Raw genomic sequence first — 24,251 nt, 5'->3', positions numbered from 1 at the left:
GATCCGGCGCCGCGGCGCGGGGGGAGGCAGCCGGGGCGAGAGGCCGAGCGCGGAGCCGCCGCACAAGCGCTGAGAAACGCGCCGCCTCCGTCGCGCCTCCTAATCCTGACACTGACCCGGCTCCTCCGCCCCACCTCCTCCCCCCGTCACCGGGGTGATTTCACTCACCCCTCCTCGCCCTGTCTAATGGTGCGGCCCGGAGTGCGCCGCCCAAAGGCCTCCGGCCGGGAAGCGCCACCGCCTGTGTTCGACTCGGCTGGGGAAGAGGCTGCAGGGCCCTTGGCTCCATGGCGTTGCCAGGTGAGAGGCCCGTCCTGGCGTGGGGGGAGCGGGGGCCCGAGGAGACCTTGAGGCACCTGGCGCAGGAGGCGAGGAAAGGAGCCTGGCTGCCCGGGGCCGTCGGCTTCCCGCATTGGCGGTGGGGGCGCCCCACAGTGAACATCCGGTCGCCCTTACTTGAAGGGGGCAGGACCCCTCCTGGGAGAGTGAGTAAAGGGCGGAGGGGAGGGTGCCCCCACAGACGAGATGGGAGACCAGACCAGGTGGGGCAATCCTACAAAAAGGTGCCCAGGGTGAGAACACAAAGTGAAGCTTTACAAGAGCCAGAAAGCGAGTGGGGACCGTGTATCAGCCTGGAGGGGAAGTGGCCACAAAACAAAACACAAGGAAAGAAACCCAGATTTCATGTTGTGGAAAAGTTGTTTTATATTGACATTTTAAGGCCAGAAGAGCTCATCATGATTATCTAGTCTGGCATGCACATTGCAGGCTACAGAATCTCACCCACCCACTCCTGTAATAAAACCATAGTCTGGCTAAATTACTGAAGTCCTTGAATCATGATTTAAAGACTTCAAATTACAAAGAATCCATCATTTACAGTACTGTAACCCTACAAGTGACCTGAGCCCCATGCTGCAGCGGAAAGTGAAAATCCCCAGTCTGGCTCCTTTCTCATTGCAAATATGGCAATCCTTAGACCTTGAGCATGTTCATGAAACACACCAGCTAGATACCTGGGGGGAAAATATGCTCCCCGTCTGATGACCAATCTTTGGCTGTTGGAGTGGAGATATTTGTTACTAAGAGTTGTAGATGGGCCACATGCCATTGTAGGCAATTTCATCATAGCATCCCTCCATAAACTTATCATGCTCTGTCTTGAAACCAGTTAGGGGTTTTGCCCTCACTGCTTCCCTTGGAAGGGATTATTCCCCTCTATTCGACACTAGTGAGGCCACACCTGGAGTATTCTGTCCAGTTTTGGTCCCCCTCCTCTCCCCCCCACTACAGAAGGGATGTGGACAAATTGGAGAGAGTCCAGCAGTGGGCAACAAAAATGATTAGGGGGCTGGGGCACATGATTTACAAGGAGAGGCTGAGGGAACTGGGGTTATTTAGTCTGCAGAAGAGAAGAGTGAGTGGGAATTTGATAGCAGCCTTCAACTACCTGAAGGGGGGCGGTTCCATAGAGGATGGAGCTAGGCTGTTCTCAGTGATGGCAGATGACAGAACAAGAAGCAATTATCTCAAGTTGCAGTGGGAGAGGTCTAGGAAACACTAGGAGGGTGGTGAAGCACTGGAATGGGTTACCTAAGGAGATGGTGGAATCTCCATCCTTAGAGGTTTTTAAGGCCCAGCTTGACAAAGCCTTGGCTGGGATGATTTTGTTGGTGTTGGTCCTGCTTTGAGTACGGGATTGGACTAGATGACCTCCTGAGGTCTCTTCCAACCCTAATATTCTATGATTCATTGATTCCAGAACCTCACTCTGATAGTTAGAAATCTTTGTTTAATTTCAAGCCTAAACTGGTTGATGGACAGATTATAGCCATTTGTTCTTGTGCCATCTCTAGTCCCTAATTTAAATAGGTCTTCTCCCTTTTTATTCCTCTGATGGATTTGTAGAAAGCAGTCGTATCTCCCCTCAGCCTTCATTTGGTTAGGCTAAACAAGTCAAGCTCCTTAAGAGTATGTCTATGCAGCAAAGAAAGTCCTGTAGCTAGTCCGTGCCAGCCGACTCGGGCGACGAGGCTGTTTCGTTGCTGTGTCGGTTTCTGGGCTTGGACTGGAGCCTGGACTCTAGAACCCTGCGGGATGGGAGGGTCCCAGAGCTTGGGCACCAGTCCAAGCCCAGAAGTCCACACAGCAATGAAACAGCCCCCAGCCCAAGCCCCCTCTTCCCTCCCCCCCGAGCCCAAGTTGGCTGGCATGGGTAAGCCAGAGTTTTTTCTTTGCTATGTGGACATACCCTAAGTCTCCTCTTGGAAAGTATGTTCTTCGTTCCTCTGATCACCCTAGTAGCCTTTCTCTGCACCTGTTCCAGTTTGAATTCATCTTTCTTAAGTATTACAGATGAGGTCTCACCAGTGGTTTGTAATATGGTAATAACATTTCCTTATATCTACTGTAAATACCTTACCTGATGCATCCTTAGATTGCATTAGCTTTTTTGATGGCTGCATCACATTGGTGACTTATGGTCGTTCTGTAACTGACCAAAACTCCAAGGTCTTTTTCCTCCTCTGTCATTTCCAACTGATATGTCCCCAGTTTATAGAAAAAAATCTTGTTGTTAGTTCTTAGGTGCATGAGCTTGCACTTTGCACTTTTAAATTTCATCCTATTGCTATTGTTACCTAGGGTTTTCAGAAGCCAAAGCAGTGGTAATTTAACGGTTTCTCTGTAGGCAGTGTCAGGAATAAATGAGTGGGGACACAGCTCCTCCATCTGATCAATGATTGGCACAAACAAGTGTTTTTACCTAAAACTACTTTTTTATTAGGTCTCAAGCACATGCGCATGCACACACATGCTGTAGCAGTAGATTCAGATTTAGGTCTGAATCTACCAAAGTTTAAGATGGTTTTGAGGAATCAACAGCCAGCCTTCCGGGGGCCCTCCTTCCATCTAGCTGCTGGGAAACTTAGGTGTCAGATCCTTGTCTAAAGAAAAGCTTCCTCAGTCTGATCCAAAGCATATTCTTTTACCTAATCTTTTATAGCTAACTTTAAACAAAGCACATAACTTACAGTGACTCCTAGTGGATCACCATAGTAACCCCCAAAAGTCACCAATTCTCGTAATTTCAGCAAACTACTCATTATCTCATATCAAAGCATTTCTAGTCATAACAATAAAACGTGCGTGTCAGAGGCACTTAAAACCAAGGTCGGCTGTCCAAACATTCCTTCTATTTTCACTAACTCCTTGTCCCATCCTTCCATTCTGATTAGTAGAACTGCAAACATGCAGCTGCACGTTCTTGCTTCTCAGGGCCAAAATTATTCCTAGCTATGCTATGTGGAGTTTGTTTTTTCAGCTAGCAGTGACTGAACATACAAGATGGCTGATGGCAGTATTGCCACATTCTGGGGTTACCGCAGGACTGTCAAATTCTGGGTAACACTATTACTCCAGTTTTCAAGGTCATCCACCCTTCTTGTATGATGTTCCAGTCCTCCTCCATATTGGCAATACCTCCCAACTTTGTGTCATCTGGAAATTTTATTAGCGTACTTCTATTTTTTGTGCCAAGGTCATTAATAAAAATGTTAAATAAGACTGGTCTCAAGACTGATCCCTGAGGAACTCCACTAGTAACCTTCCTCCAGCCTGACAGTTCAGCTTTTGCTACGGCCAGTTGTAGTCTCCCCTTTCACCGATTCCTTGTGTCTTTCAATTCTCATATTAATCCCTATTTTCTCCAGTCGTAAGTTTCAAAAAGAGAGACAGACAGACACAGCCTTTGGCTTCTTGGATGCAGGGCCGGCTCCAGCATTTCTGCCGCCCCAAACCAAAAAAAAAAAAGCCGCAATCGCGATCGGCGGCAGCAATTTGGGGGGTGAGGGGGGAAAAGCCACGATCGGCGGCGGCAGTTCAGCGGCAGGTCCTTCGCTCCTAGAGGGAGTGAGGGACCTGCCACCCCCGAATTGCCGCAGGTGCCGCCCCTCTCCCTTGGCCGCCCCAAGCAACTGCTTGTTAAGCTGGTGCCTGGAGCCGGCCCTGCTTTGATGATCTATTCCTGATCATAGGCAAGGGAAGGAGATAATTCCATACTAATTCTGCTGGGTCTCTCTGCAACATCACCAAATACTCCTATTGCAGCCCAGTAAGTGTGGGGATGAACAGAAATATCCTGAAATAACTACAGTCCTTTCTCTCAAACCAAATCCAAAGGGTTGTTATGGGCAACGGTTTCTCCACCTCCATAGCCTCTGTCTGCAGTCGGTGTCTCACAAGGCTGTTATTTTCCTCACCTTATTCCATATCTATGTGAAACCACTGGGAATGCTGATGACAATGTTCAGGCTGAATTGCCAACAGTATATAGATGATATCCAGCTCTGCCTCTGCTTAATGTAGAGCATAAATAGCTCTATATCCAAGTTTTCTCAGTATGGAAATAAAATTAGCTCTTAGTAGAAGAGCAGTTGAATAAAGGTGAAAGCTGAAACTCTTGGATGCAAGCTATTTGGACCTACTAATTTAAAAATGTCTGACTTTAATAGCTGCCGTCTAACATCCTCATGAGAGATCTTTATGGAAAGAGTGTAATCATCATATGAGATGACTAAATCATCTGGCTTATCCCCAAATACAGAAAAGAAATATTTATTGAACAGTTTTGCCTTTTCTGTGTTATAATAATAATTCCACCATTTCCATTTAGTAATCGTCCAAAACCATTGTTAGGGTTCTTTATGTTCTTATATACTTTTAAAAACACTCATCCTTTTTGTACTTAACTCTGCTGGCCATAGTTTTCTCTTTGTGTCCATTTGCTTCCCTTATCAATTGTCTACAATTCATAGCTTCTGATATATATTCATTATTGCTAACTTCCCCTTTATTTCATTTGTTATATATTGTTTTATCATCATTATCATTATTATTTTCTATAGCCCCCTTCACTTCCCCTTTAAGCCAGGTCATTTTTTTAACCAGTACGGCTTTTCTGGATTGTGATATTATGGCTTTTGGGGCATCTAGTAAAGTGTTCTTAAACAATTCCCAATTATCATTCACATTTTTGTGATTAAATTCTTCCTCCCAACTGATATGGCTCATAATTGTTTTTAGTTTTGTGAAATTTGCCTTTTTAAAGCACCAAGTGCATATATTACTGGTTTGGACTGTATTCTGCCTGCATGTGACAAATGTGATCAAATCATAATCACTTGTACCTAAGCTACCACTAATTTTTAGTTCTGTGATGAATTCCTCTTTATCTGTAAAGATGAGATCTAATATAGAATTTGCCCATGTTGAATGCAATACTTTTTGAGTTAGGAAATTCTCATCTAGAATATTTAGAAATTCTGAACATGTGTTAATACTGACCGCATGTGACCTCCATATGTCACTCAAACTTAAGGCCCCCATGATCACACAACTTTTTTTCCTACATATTATAGATATGTGTTTAACAAGCAGGTCACCCTGTTTCTTAGTGTTGTTTGGTGGTCTGTAGCAGACAATAATTAAAAGCACAAAATGGGAGTATATCTGTTAGGACATTGACTCTGAATGCATATGGATCACTTTCTTCTGAGTTCTCATTCACTTGGAAACAGATAATGTCATTTTTGACAGAGTGCCACTACCCTTTCCCTTTTGCCCACTTGATATTTCTTAAATAAATTATAACCATTGATTTTTGCATTCCAATTATGCAAATATTCCCATCAGGTTTCTGGCACCAACTGGATCAAATTTTTGTTCATAAATGAGCAATTTCAGGCTCCTAGCATTGGCGTATACATAATTAAAGAATTTTTTTTTCTCTTCTTGTCCTTTGGTTCCTTGATTAATTGTGTTCACAGCATCTCAATTTTGTGTTAAATGAATGCCCATTTCTTCCCTCTTCTTACTCTCTCCTTTTGTTATTAGTTTACCGCCCTCCTAACTACTGTAGCCAGGCTGTCCCTGAGAAAATTGGTTCCCTTTCTACTGAGATGAAGGCAATCCAAACTGTACAGCCAATTCTCCCCATAAGTGGACCAATATTCCATAAAGTTAAAACCGTACATCCTCACCACTTACCTAGCCAGAGATTCACTTTCAGAATCTTTTGACTTCTTGGAGATCCTCCATTTCCTTTGGTGAAGGAAGACAGACGATCACTTGGACATTCTCCTTCTTCAGCAGCATTCTAAGTTCCCTGAAGTCATCTATAATCTGTGAGATATCCCACAGTGCAGTGGCATTAGGGCTGATGTAGACTATCACCAGTGGATCCTTACCCATCAACTTCAGAAACCTATCCAGTCTTAGTGTGACATGACATTTCTTGGCTCTGGGAAGGCCGCATGCTGCCTTTTGTCTGTCAGTCCTTGGCAGAATGTTCTTTCTATTCTTGTTGTTGTAGAATCCCCAACAAAGATCATCAATCTTCCTTGGCGCCAGTTGAAGATCTCTTTGTGGGCAAGCTTGATTTTCTTATGGGTTGGGCCAAGCAGACATCCACAGGTGTGTCCTGTACATCTCTGTTCCATGGACCAGCCGGATCTTCAGAGAGATCATCCACAGTTTCCACATTGAGGACCTGGTATCGATGGTAAACTTCTAGCTGTGTGGAATTCCTCCTAGGTCCTCTTCTCTTTGGTGGCTGCAGCCTACCCATCATTGTCAGCCTCCAACTGTGTAGAAAGCCACCTTGACTTCTGCCTTTGGTCATTAAGAACTGCTATGCCTTTGCTGAGTTCCTCTCTCTCTCTGACTCCTTGGTGGCCAGTTTGTCTCTTCCAGGAACCTGAGATATTGATGTTTCCTGAACTTAGTTGTCTAGGAACTCCTCTGATTCTTGGTAGTATCTCTACTTGCCCTTTTAATCCAATATTTTTTTTCTTTCAGCATGGCCATCAACTTGCACTTCATGCACAGGAAGTCCCAGCTTCAGGCAGGAAAGAAAACATGGCACATCCATTGTAGGTCACCCCCACTGTTCTGTCCCTGGCCACTGCACAATCAAACATAGATTTGGACCTGGAAGGAAATTATCTCTGTCCCCCTCTGAACTCCTTCCCAAACTATCATGTTAGCTACCTCTGTTCACAGCTCTTGAGTTCACCTAGTAAGTGACTTTTAATACCAAGTCTCCCTGCTTAGCTCAGCTCAGCCCCACCCATCACTACCAGGGAGTAATTAACTACTGAGACTTCAAACAGCAGGGCTGATCAAAGGTAAAAGGGTCAGAACCACATGGCCCTTACCAAGACACCAGCAAACAGAGCTGTCTCTGCTGATTACTCAGGGGCCCACAGACAGCTATGCAGCCCATACACAGAGAACAAACAAGGATGAGAGATTGCCGCCTCCTCAGCAGTCTCTTCCCTCTCTGCCATCCCTAAGTCCTGTGGTCTTGCAGCTTGCCGCATCTCACCATCCTTCTAGGCAAGTGTCCCACTTCTGAAGACCTCAACCAGTGCACTGAAGTGGGAATCCTCCTGCTGAATTTAGGGAGTCTGAAAGAGAGGTGTGTCAGGGAGGAAATGAGACTGGCAGAAAACTCTGCTTCATAATATGTATGTGCCCTGTATTGCATAGCTTGTCTATGTCCTTTAATACACTGGCAAATTAGCTTTCTAAAACTCTTACATGTGGATTTGATGGGTCCTTGGTGTTTTGCAGAGCTTCCTGAAGACAATGAGCTTCCCAGCAAGCCAAAGATAGCTTGCTAGGAGCTGGTGTACTATTTTGAAGTTCCCATTTAAAATCTGGTTATTTTTATTTTATTATTTTTATGATGTAATATCATTAATCTCTTGTCCTGTTGACTTAGAATTAGTTAAAGGATCTAATTCAAACCAATTTTGAGGCCACTATTTATTTTTCCATTGGGGGGCAGGAGGAGTAGGAGGGGAGTTTAAGAGGGAGAATCAGTTTATAGTTGCAACCTTAACTATGAAGTGCCAGCAGCTGCTCCATTATGAAGTCATGTCATGTCAGTGTAAGGAAAGAAGAAATGGGCGGTCAGCTTGTTCCTTGTGGGTTCCTTGGGGACAAAGGGACTGTCTTTTTGTTCTGTATTTGAAAAGCACCTAATACAGTGGAGTCCAGATCCATGACTAGGGCTCATAGACACTAGGGTAATATTAATGATATATAATAATGGGGGGGGTGGGTTTTTTTTTTTAGTTTCAAGAATTTTGTATATGTAATTTCAATTTAAGTCTGCAGAAGTATTCTGTTATTAATAAAGAGCTTTGAATATCTTCTGGTGTCTTTTCAACTCAATTAAGCAGCCATGACAAAAGAATCAGAAAAATACACAAATGAAATTATCATGCAACTTCAACATCATTTTCCTTTAACATCATTTTCAGAAGGCTAAGTTCTTCAGATTTTTTTGTACAAAATATCCTACCGTAGGCAGAATTCTCAATGTCTGATTTCTGACGTTATCTGCCCTGCGCTTGTTTCTACCCTCTTTAATTTTTTTTACATCCTAGCTTATTGCTTTACAAAGGATATAACATATTCTACCTTAATACCACAGATGAAACTATTTCTGCATGAAAGCATCAGCTAAAATGCTGAGTTACTAAATTAAGATATCAAAAACAAAATATTAAAAGTAGGGCTGTTGATTAATTGCAGTTAATTCACGTGATTAACTCACGTTTTAATTGCACTGTTAAACAATAGAATACCAAATGAAATTTATTAAATATTTTTGGATGTTTTTCTATATTTTCAAATATATTGATTTCAATTACAACACAGAATACAAAGTGTACAGTGCTCACTATTTATTCTTTTTTCAATTACAAATATTTGCTCTATAAAATGATAAACAAAAGAAATACTATTTTTCAATTCACCTCATACAAGTACTGTAATGCAATCTCTTTATCGTGAAATTGCAACTTAGAAATGTAGATTTTTGTTGTTGTTGTTGCATAACTGCACTCAAAAACAAAACAATGTAAATCTTTAGAGCCTACAATCCACTCAGTCCTACTTCTTGTTCAGCCAATCGCTAAGACAAACAAGTTAGTTTACATTTACAGGAGATAATGCTGCCTGCTTCTTATCTACAATATCACCTGAAAGGGAAAACAGGCGTTCGCATGGCACTTTTGTAGCTGTTATTGCAAGATATTTACGTGCCAGACATGCTAACCATTTGTATGCCCCTTCATGCTTCGGCCACCTTTCCAGAGGAAATGCCTCCATGCTGATTGCGCTTGTTAAAAAATGTGTTAATTAAATTTGTGACTGAATTCCTTGGGGGAGAATTGTATGTCTTCTGCTCTGTTTTACCCGCATTCTGCCATATATTTCATGTTATAGCAGTCTCGGATGATGACCCAGCACATGTTGTTAGTTTTAAGAACACTTTTGCAGATTTGACAAAACGCAAAGAAGGTACCAGTGTGAAATTTCTAAAGATAGCTACAGCACTTGACCTAAAATTTAAGAATGTGAAGTGCCTTCCAAAATCTGAGAGAGATGAGGTGTGGAGCATGCTTTCAGAAGTCTTAAAAGAGCAACACTCCGATGCGGAAACTACAGAACCCAAACCACCCAAAAAGAAAATCAACCTTCTGCTGGTGGCACCTGACTCAGATGATGAAAACCAACATGCGTCGGTCTGCACTGCTTTGGATCGTTATCGAGCAGAACCCATCATCAGCATGGATGCATGTCCTCTGGAATGGTGGTCAAAGCATGAAGGGACATACGAATCTTTAGCGCATCTGGCAGGTAAATATCTTGCGATACAGACTACAACAGTGCCATGTGAATGCCTGTTCTCATTTTCAGGTGACATTGTAAACAAGCCGGCAGCATTATCTCCTGCAAATGTAAACAAACTTGTTTGTCTGAGCGATTGGCTGAACAAGAAGTAGGATGGCGTGGAGTTGTAGGCTCTAAAGTTTTACATTGTTTTATTTTTGAGTGCAGCTATGTAACAAAAAAATGCTACATTTATAAGTTGCACTTTCATGATAGAGATTTCACTACAGTACTTGTGTGAGGTGAATTGAAAAATATTACTTGTGTTTATCATTTTTACAGTGCAAATATTTGTAATAAAAAATAAGATAAAGTGAGCACTGTGCACTTTGTGTTATGTTGTAATTAGTAATATATTTGAAAATGTTGAAAAATATTTAATAAATTTCAATTGGTATTCTATTGTTTAACAGTGCGATTAATCACGATTAAATTTTTTTAATCGTGATTAATTTTTTTGAGTTAACTGCCATTAATTGACTGCGCCCTTGTTTGTGTTTATCTCGCAGTCTAGAAATCGTAATTTAGATTTTGTATCTGTGGAAATACGTATGTACAATTAATGCATGAGTGCACATGACAAATTTTATATAATTTGTAATGATTGTAGGGTGAATGAAAATCTGTTTTGTGTTTTCTTAAATCATTTTTTTTATTCACATTGGATTTTGGATTTAAATCGGTAATTTTTTTTAAAATTTACATACAGATATAGTTAAAAAGTAATTGGTTGAAAATTAATTTTTAAATTGACAATCTATGTTAAGGCCTAAACTTATTATAATCTATTAAAATCCTCTAGGCTAAATACAAGAAATACTATTAATCAGTACGTTTCCTGATAAAGTATTAAAGAAAGTCAAAGCTCTGAACTGGTGGAAGTCACTGGCTAAGCACCTGGAACCAGTTTTTGTTGAAGTGCTAAATCAGCTTTTGACAGCAGTAGCCTCTTCTGTAGATGCAGAGAGAGTATTTTAATCATTTCAGTTTATTTCAACTAGTTCAGTTCAATGACTTGTTCATTCAAAGTTTAAAAACCTTTTGGGAGTTGGAAAAGCAGGAAAGCTTGTTTTCCTCTTCCAATCTATAAACAAAAAACAAGGTGTAAGAGGATGATCTCTACTATTTAGTGATATTTCAGAACCCCATTCGGCAAGGCCCACAGGTTTACTCACAAACCCAAGGAAAGCAGACAGACTGCTGATAACCCTGAGTTCTTGAATCCAGTATCCAGGTTTCATTCACACAGGTAGAGTGCCACATCTCAGTGATCAGGTGGAAGGTAGCAGGCTAATGAATTGTCTGTCAGATAGACAGAGACCTCAGGTCCCAACATGATCTTTTATATACAATATTACATATCACTTTTTATCAACACTCCTCATTCTTTAGCACAATCGCTCCTTTTCTATTTGGTAATATTAACTACCCTATATGATAATCCTGATTGCACACTAAGTTATATAACATGTTTTTCTAAATTTTTAACAATAACAAAACTATCAATTCTAGTTATCTGACAGAAACTTCCCTCATTTTCCCTAGACACACCAAAAACTCAATAACAGAATGTCCAGATGTTACTATTCATTGCCAGGAACCTTTGTTCACGCTGTCCTATCTCGAAAGATTTTACAGAGGTCATAACCATACTCAATTATGCAGGCATACATAATCTACATATATATTGCTCATATATTACTTACGCATCTATTTATACACTAATTGCTAATCAATTATCCACTAAGTAAGGATTAGGCCTTTATCATGTTATATGAGGTAAGCTTACCTAACCAATGCTTCATTTACTTATATACTAGTTCTAAAATCTTGAAGGACATGGCGACCAGAAACAATCAGTTAAATTCACTAACTATAGATAAACAAAGAATGTATTAATAAATTTGTTAGTTTAAGGGTATGTCTAAACTGAAATTAAAAACCCCTGGCTGGCTCATGCCAGCTGACTTAGGTGCACAGGGTTTGGGGTAAAGGGCTGCTTCATTGCGTTTGGGTTCAGGCTGGAGCCTGAGCTCTGGAACCCTGCCCCCTCGCGGTATACCAAAGCCCAGCTCCAGCCCAAGCCCGAATGGCCACACTGATTACTGAACAGCCCTTTACCCTAAGCCCCATGAGCCCAAGTCAGCTAGCTCAGGCCAGCTGCAGGTTTTTAATTGCAGTCTAGACGTATCCTTAAAGGCAAAACATATTATGATAAACTTTTTTTTCCTATGTATCCAGCACATTTAAGGTGGTTTTATTTAATTAAAAATGTTTTGGGAAATTCTTAGTTGAATTTTATTATCTATCCAACTAGAGCTTGACAAAAATCATTAGTGACAAAATTTGGTAAATAAGACATGCATCATTCACCGTTTTCTAAAATAAAAAAGTAAAAATTAAGACTCTAAATGAAAGTTAAGCTATATAATTGCTTGAATAAATGTGTATAGATATAGTATGTCCTCCTAGATAGCAAAAAGAAGCCCCACATTTAGTTTAAAGGCTATATTTAGTTGTAATTAACACATTTTAATGGTAGGCTAATTTTCATTTGTTGCTGTTCTTTAGGAAAAGAACTAAAAAATAAAAATGCAAAACATCATTAAAATAGATGACTCCAGTCATTCAGAGTGGATTTATTTAAAAGTACTTGGCACTAATTGTTTTAACATAGAATATCAGGATTATTGTGATAGGATACGCTGTAGAAAAGTGACTTTGGAGATGTTGTAACACCATAGTATTCTGTTTCCCTTTACATTATGGCTCAATGCTTTTGGTTACCAAAATAAGTAAAAAGGGTGATAGGAGGTGCATGTTATGGGAGCAGCTTATGCCCCTTCTGATAGTGTGGTGGCCTGTGTGCAAGCACCAGATATGATTGTCATTTACCTCGGGGGAAATGATTTAGGAATGTGTAAAGAGGTGGACTTAATGTTCAGAGCTAAGAGGGACTTGAGCCAGATCCTGGAACTTTTCCCAGGAGTAAAAACTATTTGGGTGGGCATGTTGTGATACAGGGTGTGGCAGGAAGCTGTGAAGCCTCCGTGGGTTCACACGGGTAGGAGGTCTGAGAACAGGCAGGTGGCCAAAATCATGGATGGCATAAGGGATTTGGTGATTTCTCATCCTTACGTAGCATATCGGGCAAGAGTTATTCAGGGCAGATAGGGTTGACCTGCAGACTTAGAAGCTGATATGTTTTTGGCTGGTATTGAAGAAGGCATCAGAAGATTTCTGGGAACCCAGCTAGGTATGGGGGAAGGCAGCCAAGCTAATTGCTGGTGCCTCCTTGTGGCAGTTGTCCAGTGCAGGCACTCCATAGGGAGTGGATAGAGTGATCAGATAAAATAGATTGAGAAAGGATTTAAAGGAGGTATTCTTTAAAGGAGTGGAAATAGGTGTTTAGGGACTGGTACGACAGCTAGTCAGCCCCCCTCATTTGGGGAGGGGGTGAGAGGTCCCAGCAGTGGGATTGCTGAGGACCAGGATGGGTAAGGGGCAGTGCTGTCCCCGGGTGTATGTAAATAATTAGAGAATTATCTGCACTGTAAACTTTTATCTGCTGGGTACTCCCAGACATTTAGGAATAAATTTGCAGCCTAATTAAAACACATCCAGTGTTTCCTGTCCTTCCGGCATAGCCGGACAATAGACCGGATATTAGGTTTTCTAATAGACTTTTCTAATGAATAAATCACTACAGAATGCGTATGTACTTTAATGCGGTGTCAAGTCAAATATAAAAAGAAACTAAGTTCTAATTAGTAACACCCAATATTAATGGAAGTTTGTTTGTTTTCAGGTGGAAATAAGGATAATATCAGGGCAGGATGCAAGAAGTGTGGCTATCGTAAGTATGAAGGCAATATAAAGATGCCCAGAGTGCAGTTTCTCTCAAACTTCTGAAAGCAGAGCTCTCTCTTTGGGAAAATGAAACAGTTCCCCCTCCACACATACATACACAAACACACCTCCTCTGCAGTTCTTTGTTAAAAGCCTGCCTATCATAATTTATACTTTTTTTGTGTGCTCCCTACTCCCACACTGTGGGAAACCTTAGTGTAGATCTTCATAATAAGTAGGGCCCTACCAATTTCATGGCCATGAAAAATGTGTCATGGGCCGTGAAATAAGCCTTTCCCTGTGAAATCTGATCTCCCCAGTGCTGTTGGGAATGCCCCAGCCAGGGGCTTCTAGCTGCAAATCCCTGCTGGGCTGGGGAGGGACAGGACTTCCCCTTTACCTGAAGGGCTGCTCAGTGGCAGGGGGATCAGACCCACCTCCGGGTACCTTTTGGGTTGGGACCGCCAGGTGAAATTTCAGATGTAAACATCTGAAAACATGAAATTGACCAAATTGAAAGCCTTCTGACTGTGAAATTGATCAAAATGAACTGTGCATTTGGTAGAGCCCTAATAATAAGATACTACTTCTTTCCTACATGCTTCAGTGAGAAGTGAAATGGCTAACAAATTTGACATTTTAAAGTATCCTCATTGGTATCTGAGTTGGCACCCATTTTGATGAATGAGCAGTTCACATCTGAGAACTATTGTATCAGGCTCTCTGCAAGCTCAAACAAGAATTTTTGCATTAATTACAGTCATTTCACAACTATACCAGATATACTCTTTTTTTTTTTTTTAAATGAAAGCTGAGACTCTAAAGAACAATTCAAGGGCTCTTCCTCCCCTTCTTCCTGCCCAAGAAAGCTGTTCCTCTGCATGCCCACACTGTGGAAGACACTACCATAACACACTACCTTGCAAGTACTGTAGCTGTTCTTTATCATTTCCATTGTATGTTGGGAAGCGTTGGGAAGCTCAGTGATTATTCTCTCTTAACATCTTAGCACAGAATTAGTTTTGATCTGGTTTATAGTCTATCTTTTAAAAAAATTAATACTAAATCTTCTTATTACATGTTTGATACTATTTAAGTAATTAATTATTCCCTTAAGTATTAATGAACATTTTGTTGACAAACCTTTCAAACCATTTTTAATTGATTTAGAAAAAGGTTACATGGTGAGAGAGAGAGTAGACTTTCTTCCTCAGAGCAAGTTTTGACACTGCGTTGCTTTACTTGTCAACACCTCTGAAGGCAATTAGATGTTAGTATAGAATTAATTGTTTGATATGTGCAGTGTTGTAAACTTTCTAGATATGAAAGAAATTAGGAAAGCCAAGTAACCTATTCTGTTTTAATGTTCCCTCCTGCTTTGGCTTCAGGAGATTATCTTTGATGTGAAGAAGCTGTGTTTGTAGCAGTAACTAGCCTGGTTCCTGTTGAGACTTCTAGCAGCCTTTTCCTTTTGTATGGGGCTAAATTATTTTTTCAGCTGACAGCTTTACAAATTATCATAGATTTGGAGCTCCCTTTTTCACATTTTTCCCCAGGTCCATTATTTCAGATGAGTTAGGAGTTTCTGTTGCCTGGATACAAACTTAGGATTTTTGGCCCCTAATTTTTTTTAAAATACACATTGCTATGGATAACTGCTGCTGCAGACAAAGTGTGCTTTAATGAATAGCATTTATAATATTGACTGCATTAAAAAGGAATTAGTCTATTATCTCTAAGCTAGAAATGTTATCGCTTGTTACAGTAATTGGGAGAGGGTCGTAAGACAGTTCATTTCACCTTTATCCTGGAATTTTGTTTTTGAGCTGATCATAGAAAGAATATATTGAGATTTTTTTTGTTTGTTTGTTTTTTTAATTGCAAGCAGTTGCTTCCACCCCACATCTACCTTCCTGGTTCAATCCTCATGTTTCAGTATAAGTTCAGTGTAAGCTAGCTTCAAATTCCTTTTTTCTAATGTGTCTGTAAAGCACGAGAAACTCACACCGATGCACATATGTTTTAGAAAATAATGAATGACATAGTATACGTACAGATTCTTAGTTGATAACCTTTGGTTACTGCAGATATCATTTGTCACTGGAAGGGAAAACGCATATTTTTCAGCACAAAGCAGTAACTCTTTAACATTATTTTATAATTTGAAGTATTTCTGCTCATGGCTTACTCTTTTTTGATTTTTATTCAGCTGGTCATCTGACATTTGAATGCAGAAACTTTCTCCGGGTGGACCCCAAAAGAGACATTGTTTTAGACGTTAGCAGTACGAGCAGTGAAGACAGCGAGGAAGAGGAGCTGGGGAAACTGCAGGCCTTACCAGAGAAAAAGAGTATGTTTTAAATAACAGAGCATAATCCTAAATTGGAAAGCTATCTTGTTTAAAGTCCTGTAACTGTCATTTAACTCCTGTAGAGTTCACTTTTTACTCTGTCTTATCCAGTGACCTAAAAAAATTGCTTTTATGGCATGGCTCCAGGCTGAAGAGATTTGAGACCCCCCTGACACCTTGTGGAAAAATGAGAAAAGCTTCTACTTAAAAACATTTGACCAAGATTTTCAAGCATGGGTGCCTACATTTAGGCTCTTAAATCCAAAAGATTGTGAGTTTTGGAATGTGCAAATGCCCATTGCAGGGAAAGTAATATACATTATTTCATTGATGTTATCCTTTGTTTACTGCATAAAGCTGAAACAATTCTCTTTTTCTCTCTCCTTCCCCCAAGTAAAGCCTCTTTAAATGCTTTTCTTTGTTCAGTCTGTTTCTTCTCTCTAGTTCTTAAGCATTATTTTGTTTGAATGCAGCTAATAGTTTTGATTTGACAGTTAACATTTGGAGGGATAACTGCTCGCTCTCTGTCTTGGGGAAATGAGGCTCAGCCTCTATAGAGGAAGAGAAAACAGGTGGGGTTAATTAGTCCACAGTACGCAAGTTCATCAGAAGATGACGCAGGAGGGCTAAGGTTTCAACCTACAAAAAGGTCCCAGATGGTGGATGGGGGTCTGTTCTAGCATACTGTGAGCCCCCAATTTAGGAATGCTGGGGCATGATATTCTGCTGTTAGTCTTTGTTATTCTGGGAGCTAGAATGTGTTTTAGATATGGATGCACTTTTCTTAATGTTTTTTACTCATTTGCATTATTATTGTTCTCTTATTCTAGACCCTGCCTCCACTTCCTAATCAAAACCCTATCTGTGTGAATATCTATACTGCATTTGAGGTGCAGCAGGTGTAGACATACCCAAGCTATCTTTAATCTAGCTAGTGTGAGTAGCACGGTGAAGCCACAGCAGCACAGGTGTCAGCATGGGATGTGCAAGCACACCTGGGACTCTGGTACTAACTCGGGCAACTAGCCCATGCTGAAATCCTTGCTGCTGTGACCTCACTGCTATTGGTACTCACTCTAGCAAGATTAAAGCTAGGTTGGGTATCTCTACATGAGCTACAGTCACACCTCTAACTCCTGTGTAAACATACTCTGTGGAGTGGTTATTCTGATGACATTAGGAAGGCGAGGTAGAGAGATGTGTTCCAACATAGCCTCCTGTATTGCTAGAACACTTCAAAAGAAATGCTTGGACCTCTTTTGGCAAAATGAGTTGCTGAATTTGCTTTCCCAAAAAGCCTTTCTTTTGAACTTGTGGATAGGAACTAAGTTGTTCAGAAAAACTGTGTACTTGTGGACCTAGGGATTTCTGAAACCATGGCTCTGAATGGACACTCATTTAGGAAACAAATGTAAACGTAGCCCTAGAGAGAAACAGTTAGTTGTACGTAGATGTTTAGAGGATATTGTGTTATCCCTATCTAGTATAAATGTTCTTCCTTAAGTTGTAGGTGCTCTATACTGCATTTTTGAAAACTCATCTAGGTTTTTTGGGAATGTTTTCTCTCCCAGTTTTTTAAACATTTCTCCCACTTCCTGCTGCTTGTTCCACTAAACCTCAAAAGTCATTTTGACAGAAAAGAATGATGGTCACACATGATTTTAATTGGATGGACAAATTCAGCATTAAAAGGTAGATGTTTCCTGGGAAAAATCTAATTCAGAGGCTGAAGGAAGTGTTATAATCAGATATGATACATCCTTGCATCTGATGTCATGGTATTAATATTATGGAATTACTTAAAATAAACACTGAATTTTGAATTTATAAGTTTTACATATCTTTGTTACTAATATCTCTTAAAACTGAAATCTGCCTGTAAACTAGATGTGTATTTTCTCTATTTATACAATTTTGTTATTGCTTGTTCGGAATTTCAACTATCAGCTGTTTTAGTGATGATATCTTCATGGTTATGGAATGATGTCATGTCCTCAATACCATCTCCCCTACCCCAGTATCAGTCTTCAGATGAGTGATCCAAGTAAACTCTCAGCAGGGCTTCCCCTCCTGGGAGTACCTGGGTTGAGTTCCTAGGATAAAGTCTTACTGCTTGAAGGATACCTTTCTATGGCATCCATGGTGGTCTGTGGGTAGTTTAAGATGCACTGGTTTAAAGTATCCTTAAAAGGATGCCTTCCTTTGTGGAAAGTTGTTTTGTTTGTTTGTTTTTTTTAAATCGGTTGTGTGATAGTCAGGTGTGGGGTACATACATCCTAAGACATGAAGGGTTTAACAGCCTTGCAACAGCTGCCCAAGATGCCACTTCACTCAAGTTTTAAATTAACTCAAGAAGCAAATGAAATGTGAGGAGGAGGCAGGTTAAGCTAGGATTGCCCAGACAGAGGAACATAAAATCTCTGCCTAGAGTCTGGCAACTAGGCCCAAAGTCACAGAGGACACTTGATTCCAGGTAGGGAACAGATGAGAGAAGAAGCCAAGAGTTCCAGATGGGGTTGTAAATAAAATGGGCTTGTTTCCAAGCAGGGTGGAAGAAAGTCAGAAAGACTCAATTTAATCATGGATTTCTTCGTAAAAGTGCATTCTTGTTTATTGTTATAACTTTAATACATATTCTTCACAACTCAGAGATAGATGTAGGTTTCATTTTTAGAAGGTACACACTATACATTTTTAAGTGATTTATTTTGAAAACTTTCCAGATTAGTTTTACAGCCATATCAGAAAATGAATGATTGTTTGGTTATTTAATTTACCAAAGGTAACTGAAGCAGATAGTTCACCTCCCAATGACTTCATAAATATCTCCAATTCAACAGGTTAATCATTAATATTTGGAGGATTTTCTTGTCATGCTGTATTAGGAGGAGAACTTCACCAGACAGCCATTTAAATTGTTTTATTTAACTAAAACAACAACGTTATGTTTTCTGGATTTTTTTCTTCAACAGCAAACGTATAATATTTTAACAAAACAAGCATATGAATTTTTGAATTTAGTTAAACATTCAAGTTTTTTAAAATCACATTTGTTTTTGTTAAAAAATTGTTTTTAACTAAAATAGTTAAATGAAATATTTAAAAAAAAACAACAAAAATTAAATCGACTATGTCAGCCAGCCAACATGAGAAATTTAAAATATTGGCTTCTGCAACTAACTCAGTCATCTTCACCTTAATTTTCCTGTTTGTTCATAATCTGGAAGAGAAAAACAAGCTTTCCTGCTTTTTCAGGTCTCAAACGATTTCTCAGTTTGGAATGAATTAGTCCAAAGGAAGAAAATATTCTTTCTACACCAGCAGAAGAAGCTACTGCTTTTAAAAGTGAGATTATCACTTCAACACTCTCTGAATCCAAGTGCTTAAGTGACTTCCACCAGTTCACTGGTGTGACTTTCTTTAAAACATCATCAGCAAACATATGTTTCTTGAATGGTTCACCCTTAGCTCTGAAGTTTATTATAGTTGGCATTATGGAGGGATCATTGCTGGATGTCCATGTCATAGCCAACTCTTCTTCTTCTTCAGCAGTTCAGGTTTGACCCTGGTACCGAGTATTGAGAATATTTGCAAGAAAATGAGCTGGAGATAGTGCTTGTCCCATTCGGTTTTTTAATGCTTGTAATTTAACTCTGTCATTGCATATTTCTCTTTTTAAGATCTCACTCAGTTCCTTCCAAATTTCAACAGCGTCAGCAATAAAACAGCTATTTCCCTGCATTTTGTTCAAGGCTACAGAAATAGGCTTCAAGGTACTCAGCATGTGTTCAACATTTCTCAATGTTGAGAACTTTGGTTGTGACAGTGGCATTTATTTTTTCATGATTTTGTTCACAAACTGTCAAAACAGTCCACTACTGAAGTCCATCGCCCGTCTTGTGGGAGAGTTAGCTTGATTCCTCCCACTTTTTTCAGAGCACCTGCTGCAAAGTGGTTGTTACGGAAGTATTTTGCAATTTTAACAACATTAGCCTTTATTTCTGGAACACTGAAGTCTTTGGCTAGGAGGTGCATCAAATGAGCACTGCAACCATATGTTGTTAGCTTGGGACTCTCTTCTAAATAATTTCTTCTCATCTTGGATACATTTGCAGCATTGTCTGTGACCAAGCTGTATATTAGACATTTGAATTTTTTTCACAGTTTGTTGTAGCTTTTACTGCTACTTCTTGTAAGTATTCTGCTGTATGTGAATTTCCTGATGTATCAATTGTTTCTGTAAGGAAGACATTCCCTTCTTCTGTTGTCACACAAGCATATACAACAGGATCATTGTGGACATTGCTCCACCCATCAAGACTCAGGTTAGCAATTTTTCCCTCTAGGTCTTTTGCACACTGCTCAATTTCTCTTTCATACACTTTATCCAGCAATTTGCCTACAACATCTGCTCTGTTGGGTGGACTGTATCCTGGTCTTAATGACTGAACCGTGTTAATGAAGTGTGGGTTCTCAATCATACGGAAAGGAGAGTTTGTTGCATAAACAAACCGGGAAATTTTTTAATCAATTACCTCTTTTTGTAATCTGCTGGTTCTTATCACAAATTTATCTATGGCTGTGTCTGGATGATGATTTTTTTTTCTTTTTGCTACACATGATATACTGTGGCTGTGTGACATACATGATGTGACTGAAACACTATCCTAGGCAGATAACTCTGAAACTATAGAAAATTATGGTGATCTTGACGGTGGATAGTCTTCAGAATCCTGTATGTTGAGGATGGATTCTGCTAAACAAAATAAGTCAGTGCAGTTATTTAATTATTATTTCCATACTGCTCATTTAGTATTACTTACTGCATTCACTGACACTCAGTACTACTTTAAAGGTGAAATTGTAAAAAGATCTGCCTATTTCAGCTATTTATTTTTTAACACAACTGCATCTATAATGATAGTACCATAGAGTAACAACTATATTTTTTGCTCTAACATGAGAATTCAAGAATGGTCCAGAAGGAAGACAGGCAGTCTTTAAGAAAGAAGTATGAAATAAAAAAGTTTACCAACCTGAAGATCCTGCACGTTCAGACATGTTCCTTTCATCATCTTCAACGCAGCTTCCTCCCGAGAAGGAACACTTCTCACGATGTTGTTTCATTTGGGCAACCAGGCCTTGCATTTCTTTGTTGCACTGTTTGCATTTTGCATGCATGCCTGTCTTACCCACAGGTAGAGGAACTTCATTCAAATATTCCCAAACTGGGTCTCTTTTATGGCCTGTTGCCATTATAGGTTTTCCCTTCTAGTGAGAGAATGGTATGGTAGATCTCAAATCAATGAAGGCTACAGTCAGAAAGACCTCAAGACTTCTGGAATATGCTGCTCAAACAGTTTCACATTTGTTTCTACTTCCTGTCCCTCCCTTCTCACATTTATCTCCAAGCTTCTTCGCCTTCTCCAGATCTACTCCACCCCCAACAATCTTCTATTCACTGAACTTTTTGAAACTTTGCACTTTTAGAGAGAGGTAAGGGATTGATTCTGTGTACACAAATTTTCAGAGGGACAATAGGGTTGAGGTCTGTTATTTCTCACCTCTATATATTATTTATTTATTTAAAAACATTTTTGCGGTTAACAAGCATGTTATCTCTGGAGAGACAAATCCACAGTTAGAGAACTGCAAAACTAAGCATCTCTGACAGTATCTTCTAGACTGAGCACTGAGTCCCATTGGGTAGATAGAAAGATTAACCTAAATAATCTATATAGAAGCCTCTGGAACCCCATAAGATTGGGTCCCTAATCCATGAACTATTGGAACTCATTTACAAAATTTTTCTTAAACATTACATGAATATATTGTCTCATACTATAGAATTAGATTTTATAATCCCTATTCCATGATGAGATATCTTTGAGCTATAATGTATCTTAATTAAAACTATCTTTAGATAGGTTTTTTCCTCAAAAAGCATTTTATCAAAAAAATCCGATTTAAATTAAAAAAATCCGATTTTTTAAAAAAAAATCATTGATTTTTTTTCCACCCTTTTTTCCAAGGGGGAGTAGGTTTCTATTTGATTATTTTCCATTACTTTGACAAACAGAGGTGACTGCATATCCTTCCTTGATGTAAAGGATGGCCCAGCTTACAGACTTCTTGAGCAGTTTTCTCCTGATCTGTGGGACTAGACACAACCTGGTTGGAGGGAATTGGGGTTTGGTTTGGGTGAGTGTTCCTTCTTGGAAGGACCCAGATCAGTACAGTACTCTTGTTTTAAGGTTCTTCCTTTGTGGTATTCCATTGTTTGGGGACTGATGTGGTCTTTGGCCGCATTATCTGTCCTACCTTCTTCATGGGCCGCGTCGTTCTCTTATGAGTTTGCATAATTCTTCCACAAGGAAATTTTAAAGGTATCAACAGCAGTTGTCACCGGCTGCCATTTTTTCTCAGTAATGACACTTTGCCTTTATCTAGTGTGTTCCATTTGAATATCTCAAAGTGTTTGATGGCAAAACTGAGGCACAGAGAGAGAAGTAATTTGCCCACAGTCACCGGCAGAGCTGGGAATTGAACCTAGGTCTACTAGGTCGCAGTCTAGTGCTCTATCCGTCACTGTATCCCTTTCTGCCATGTGTTGTTTCCCACACGCACTTTAACATAATTTAGTACTAATGAAATATACTAACTGAACTGCCTTAATCAAAGTTTGCTTTTTTGTTTAGTTTTTTAAACCAGAGGTTCTCAAACTTTTGTACTGGTGACCCCTTTCACATAGCAAGCCTCTGAGTGTGACCCACCTTATAAATTAAAAACACTTTTTTGTATATTTAACACCATTATAACTGCTGGATGCAAAGCGGGGTTTGGGGTGGAGGCTGACAGCTTGTGCCCCCCCCCATGAAATAACCTTGCGACCCCCTGAGGGGTCCCAACCCCCAGTTTGAGAACCCCTGTTTTAAACTAAACAGAACAGGGAAAGTGAGGGAAGCTACAGTGGAGGCTTCCCCACCATTGTTTTCAGTCACTACCTTGACAAGCTACCTGACTAGAACAACAAATATTTGATTCTCCATGCCTGTTCAGACCTCTGTACCTCTGGTGAGACTGCCAACAAAGGGGTCAAATATGCTAGTAATTTTTGTGGTATGTGCCTTACAGTATCCAGGTTTATCAGTACCAAGGTGGTTGCTGTAATATGCTGATGAGCCACAACAAAGTGACATGCATGTCCATCATCCCGCAGCTGCCATGGATAAATCCTACTTTGGTATAAACAATTGCTCTTTGTGAGAGCGTCCATATACAGTCTAGATTACACACAAAAATAGTAAATGAGATGGGGGGGACATGAGTTATTCAGATAAACAAGAGGGAGTGTCTTTTGTATTCGATACATGTGGAAAATAGGACCTCCTTTCAGATCTTTGATTTTCAGATAAATGAGGCTTGACTGTTACTAAAGAGTTAAAAAGAACATTAGCATGGAAACCCCCTGAAAGGGATGTAAACACAGATATACTGTTTTGGAGGAAGAAGTGCAAGGAACTGCCTCTTATGAATGTAGCAGTTTTTACCATGTTTCACATACCTAATTTTATTCTTGGTACTTAGATGCAGGTCCTTTACAATGTGAGTTGTGTAACCAAAGTGCGGCTGCTCTGCAAAATATTTGAAATGAACCTGCAAAATAGCACTTGGTTACAAAATGTTTTGGTCTTGAAACAAACATTAGCAATAAAAAAAAATTACTGATTTCAGTGAGAGTTTTTAAATAATTTTGAAGTTAAAAAGGAAAAATATTTTGTATAAAATGCAATTTTTATATCCACAGATACAAGTCAGGAGGAGGAAAAGAAGAATCTAAAAAGAATAAGCAAAGAAAAATCCAAATCAAAGAAATTAAGGAAAAGGTAACTTACAAATACCTAATTAAGCCCAAAACAGAATTTTCTTAATATTTTAAAGTCCAAAATATACTTACCAAATTGTTATATCCTGTGCACGTTAACCTTTATTTTTGCTTCTACAAAAGCACATATACTAAATTTGAATGTCTGATACAGAATTTTTACCCTATAAAACTAAACATACTACTAATCTTTTGCATACAAATCCGGAACATGGCTAAAAAGTGATTAGACATTGCAATTACAAATGCTAAAAGAAAACTCTTGTTTACTCTAAACAACAAGATAAAACTATGTAGAATGAGAATTTAAAATACTTTATTTGCTTGATATTCTACCAATCACCATACTAAGACTCTGTTCCTACAAAGATTTATGCAGGAGCTTAACTTTATGCACTGTGAGTACCCCCATTGAAGTCAGTT

At 39.6% G+C, this 24,251-nt stretch overlaps 1 protein-coding gene across 2 annotated transcripts; it reads left to right on the top strand.

Moving 5' to 3' along the window:
• The first annotated feature begins 168 nt into the window (after positions 1-168).
• SREK1IP1 (SREK1 interacting protein 1) lies at positions 169-23,845 on the top strand. 2 transcript variants are annotated; one of them, XR_003369674.2, is made up of 5 exons: positions 169-300; positions 13,553-13,600; positions 15,803-15,943; positions 17,536-17,635; positions 23,751-23,808. XR_003369674.2 is itself a non-coding variant. In XM_026649112.2 (4 exons), exons 1-4 carry the CDS (start codon positions 288-290, stop codon positions 23,831-23,833), a joined length of 285 nt encoding a protein of 94 aa, XP_026504897.1. In that variant the 5' UTR covers positions 169-287; the 3' UTR covers positions 23,834-23,845. The 2 variants fall into 2 exon arrangements, 1 of the variants encoding a protein (XP_026504897.1); XM_026649112.2 differs by lacking the exon at positions 17,536-17,635 and having other exon boundaries at positions 23,751-23,845.
• Positions 23,846-24,251: the final 406 nt, after the last annotated feature.

The sequence above is a fragment of the Terrapene carolina genome, unplaced genomic scaffold (genome assembly GCF_002925995.2).
Source record: "Terrapene carolina triunguis isolate 2854851 unplaced genomic scaffold, T_m_triunguis-2.0 Scaffold69, whole genome shotgun sequence".
NCBI lineage: Eukaryota > Metazoa > Chordata > Testudines > Emydidae > Terrapene > Terrapene triunguis.
Note: the sequence above shows the minus strand (reverse complement) of the source record. Positions and strands in the feature narration are given on the sequence as shown.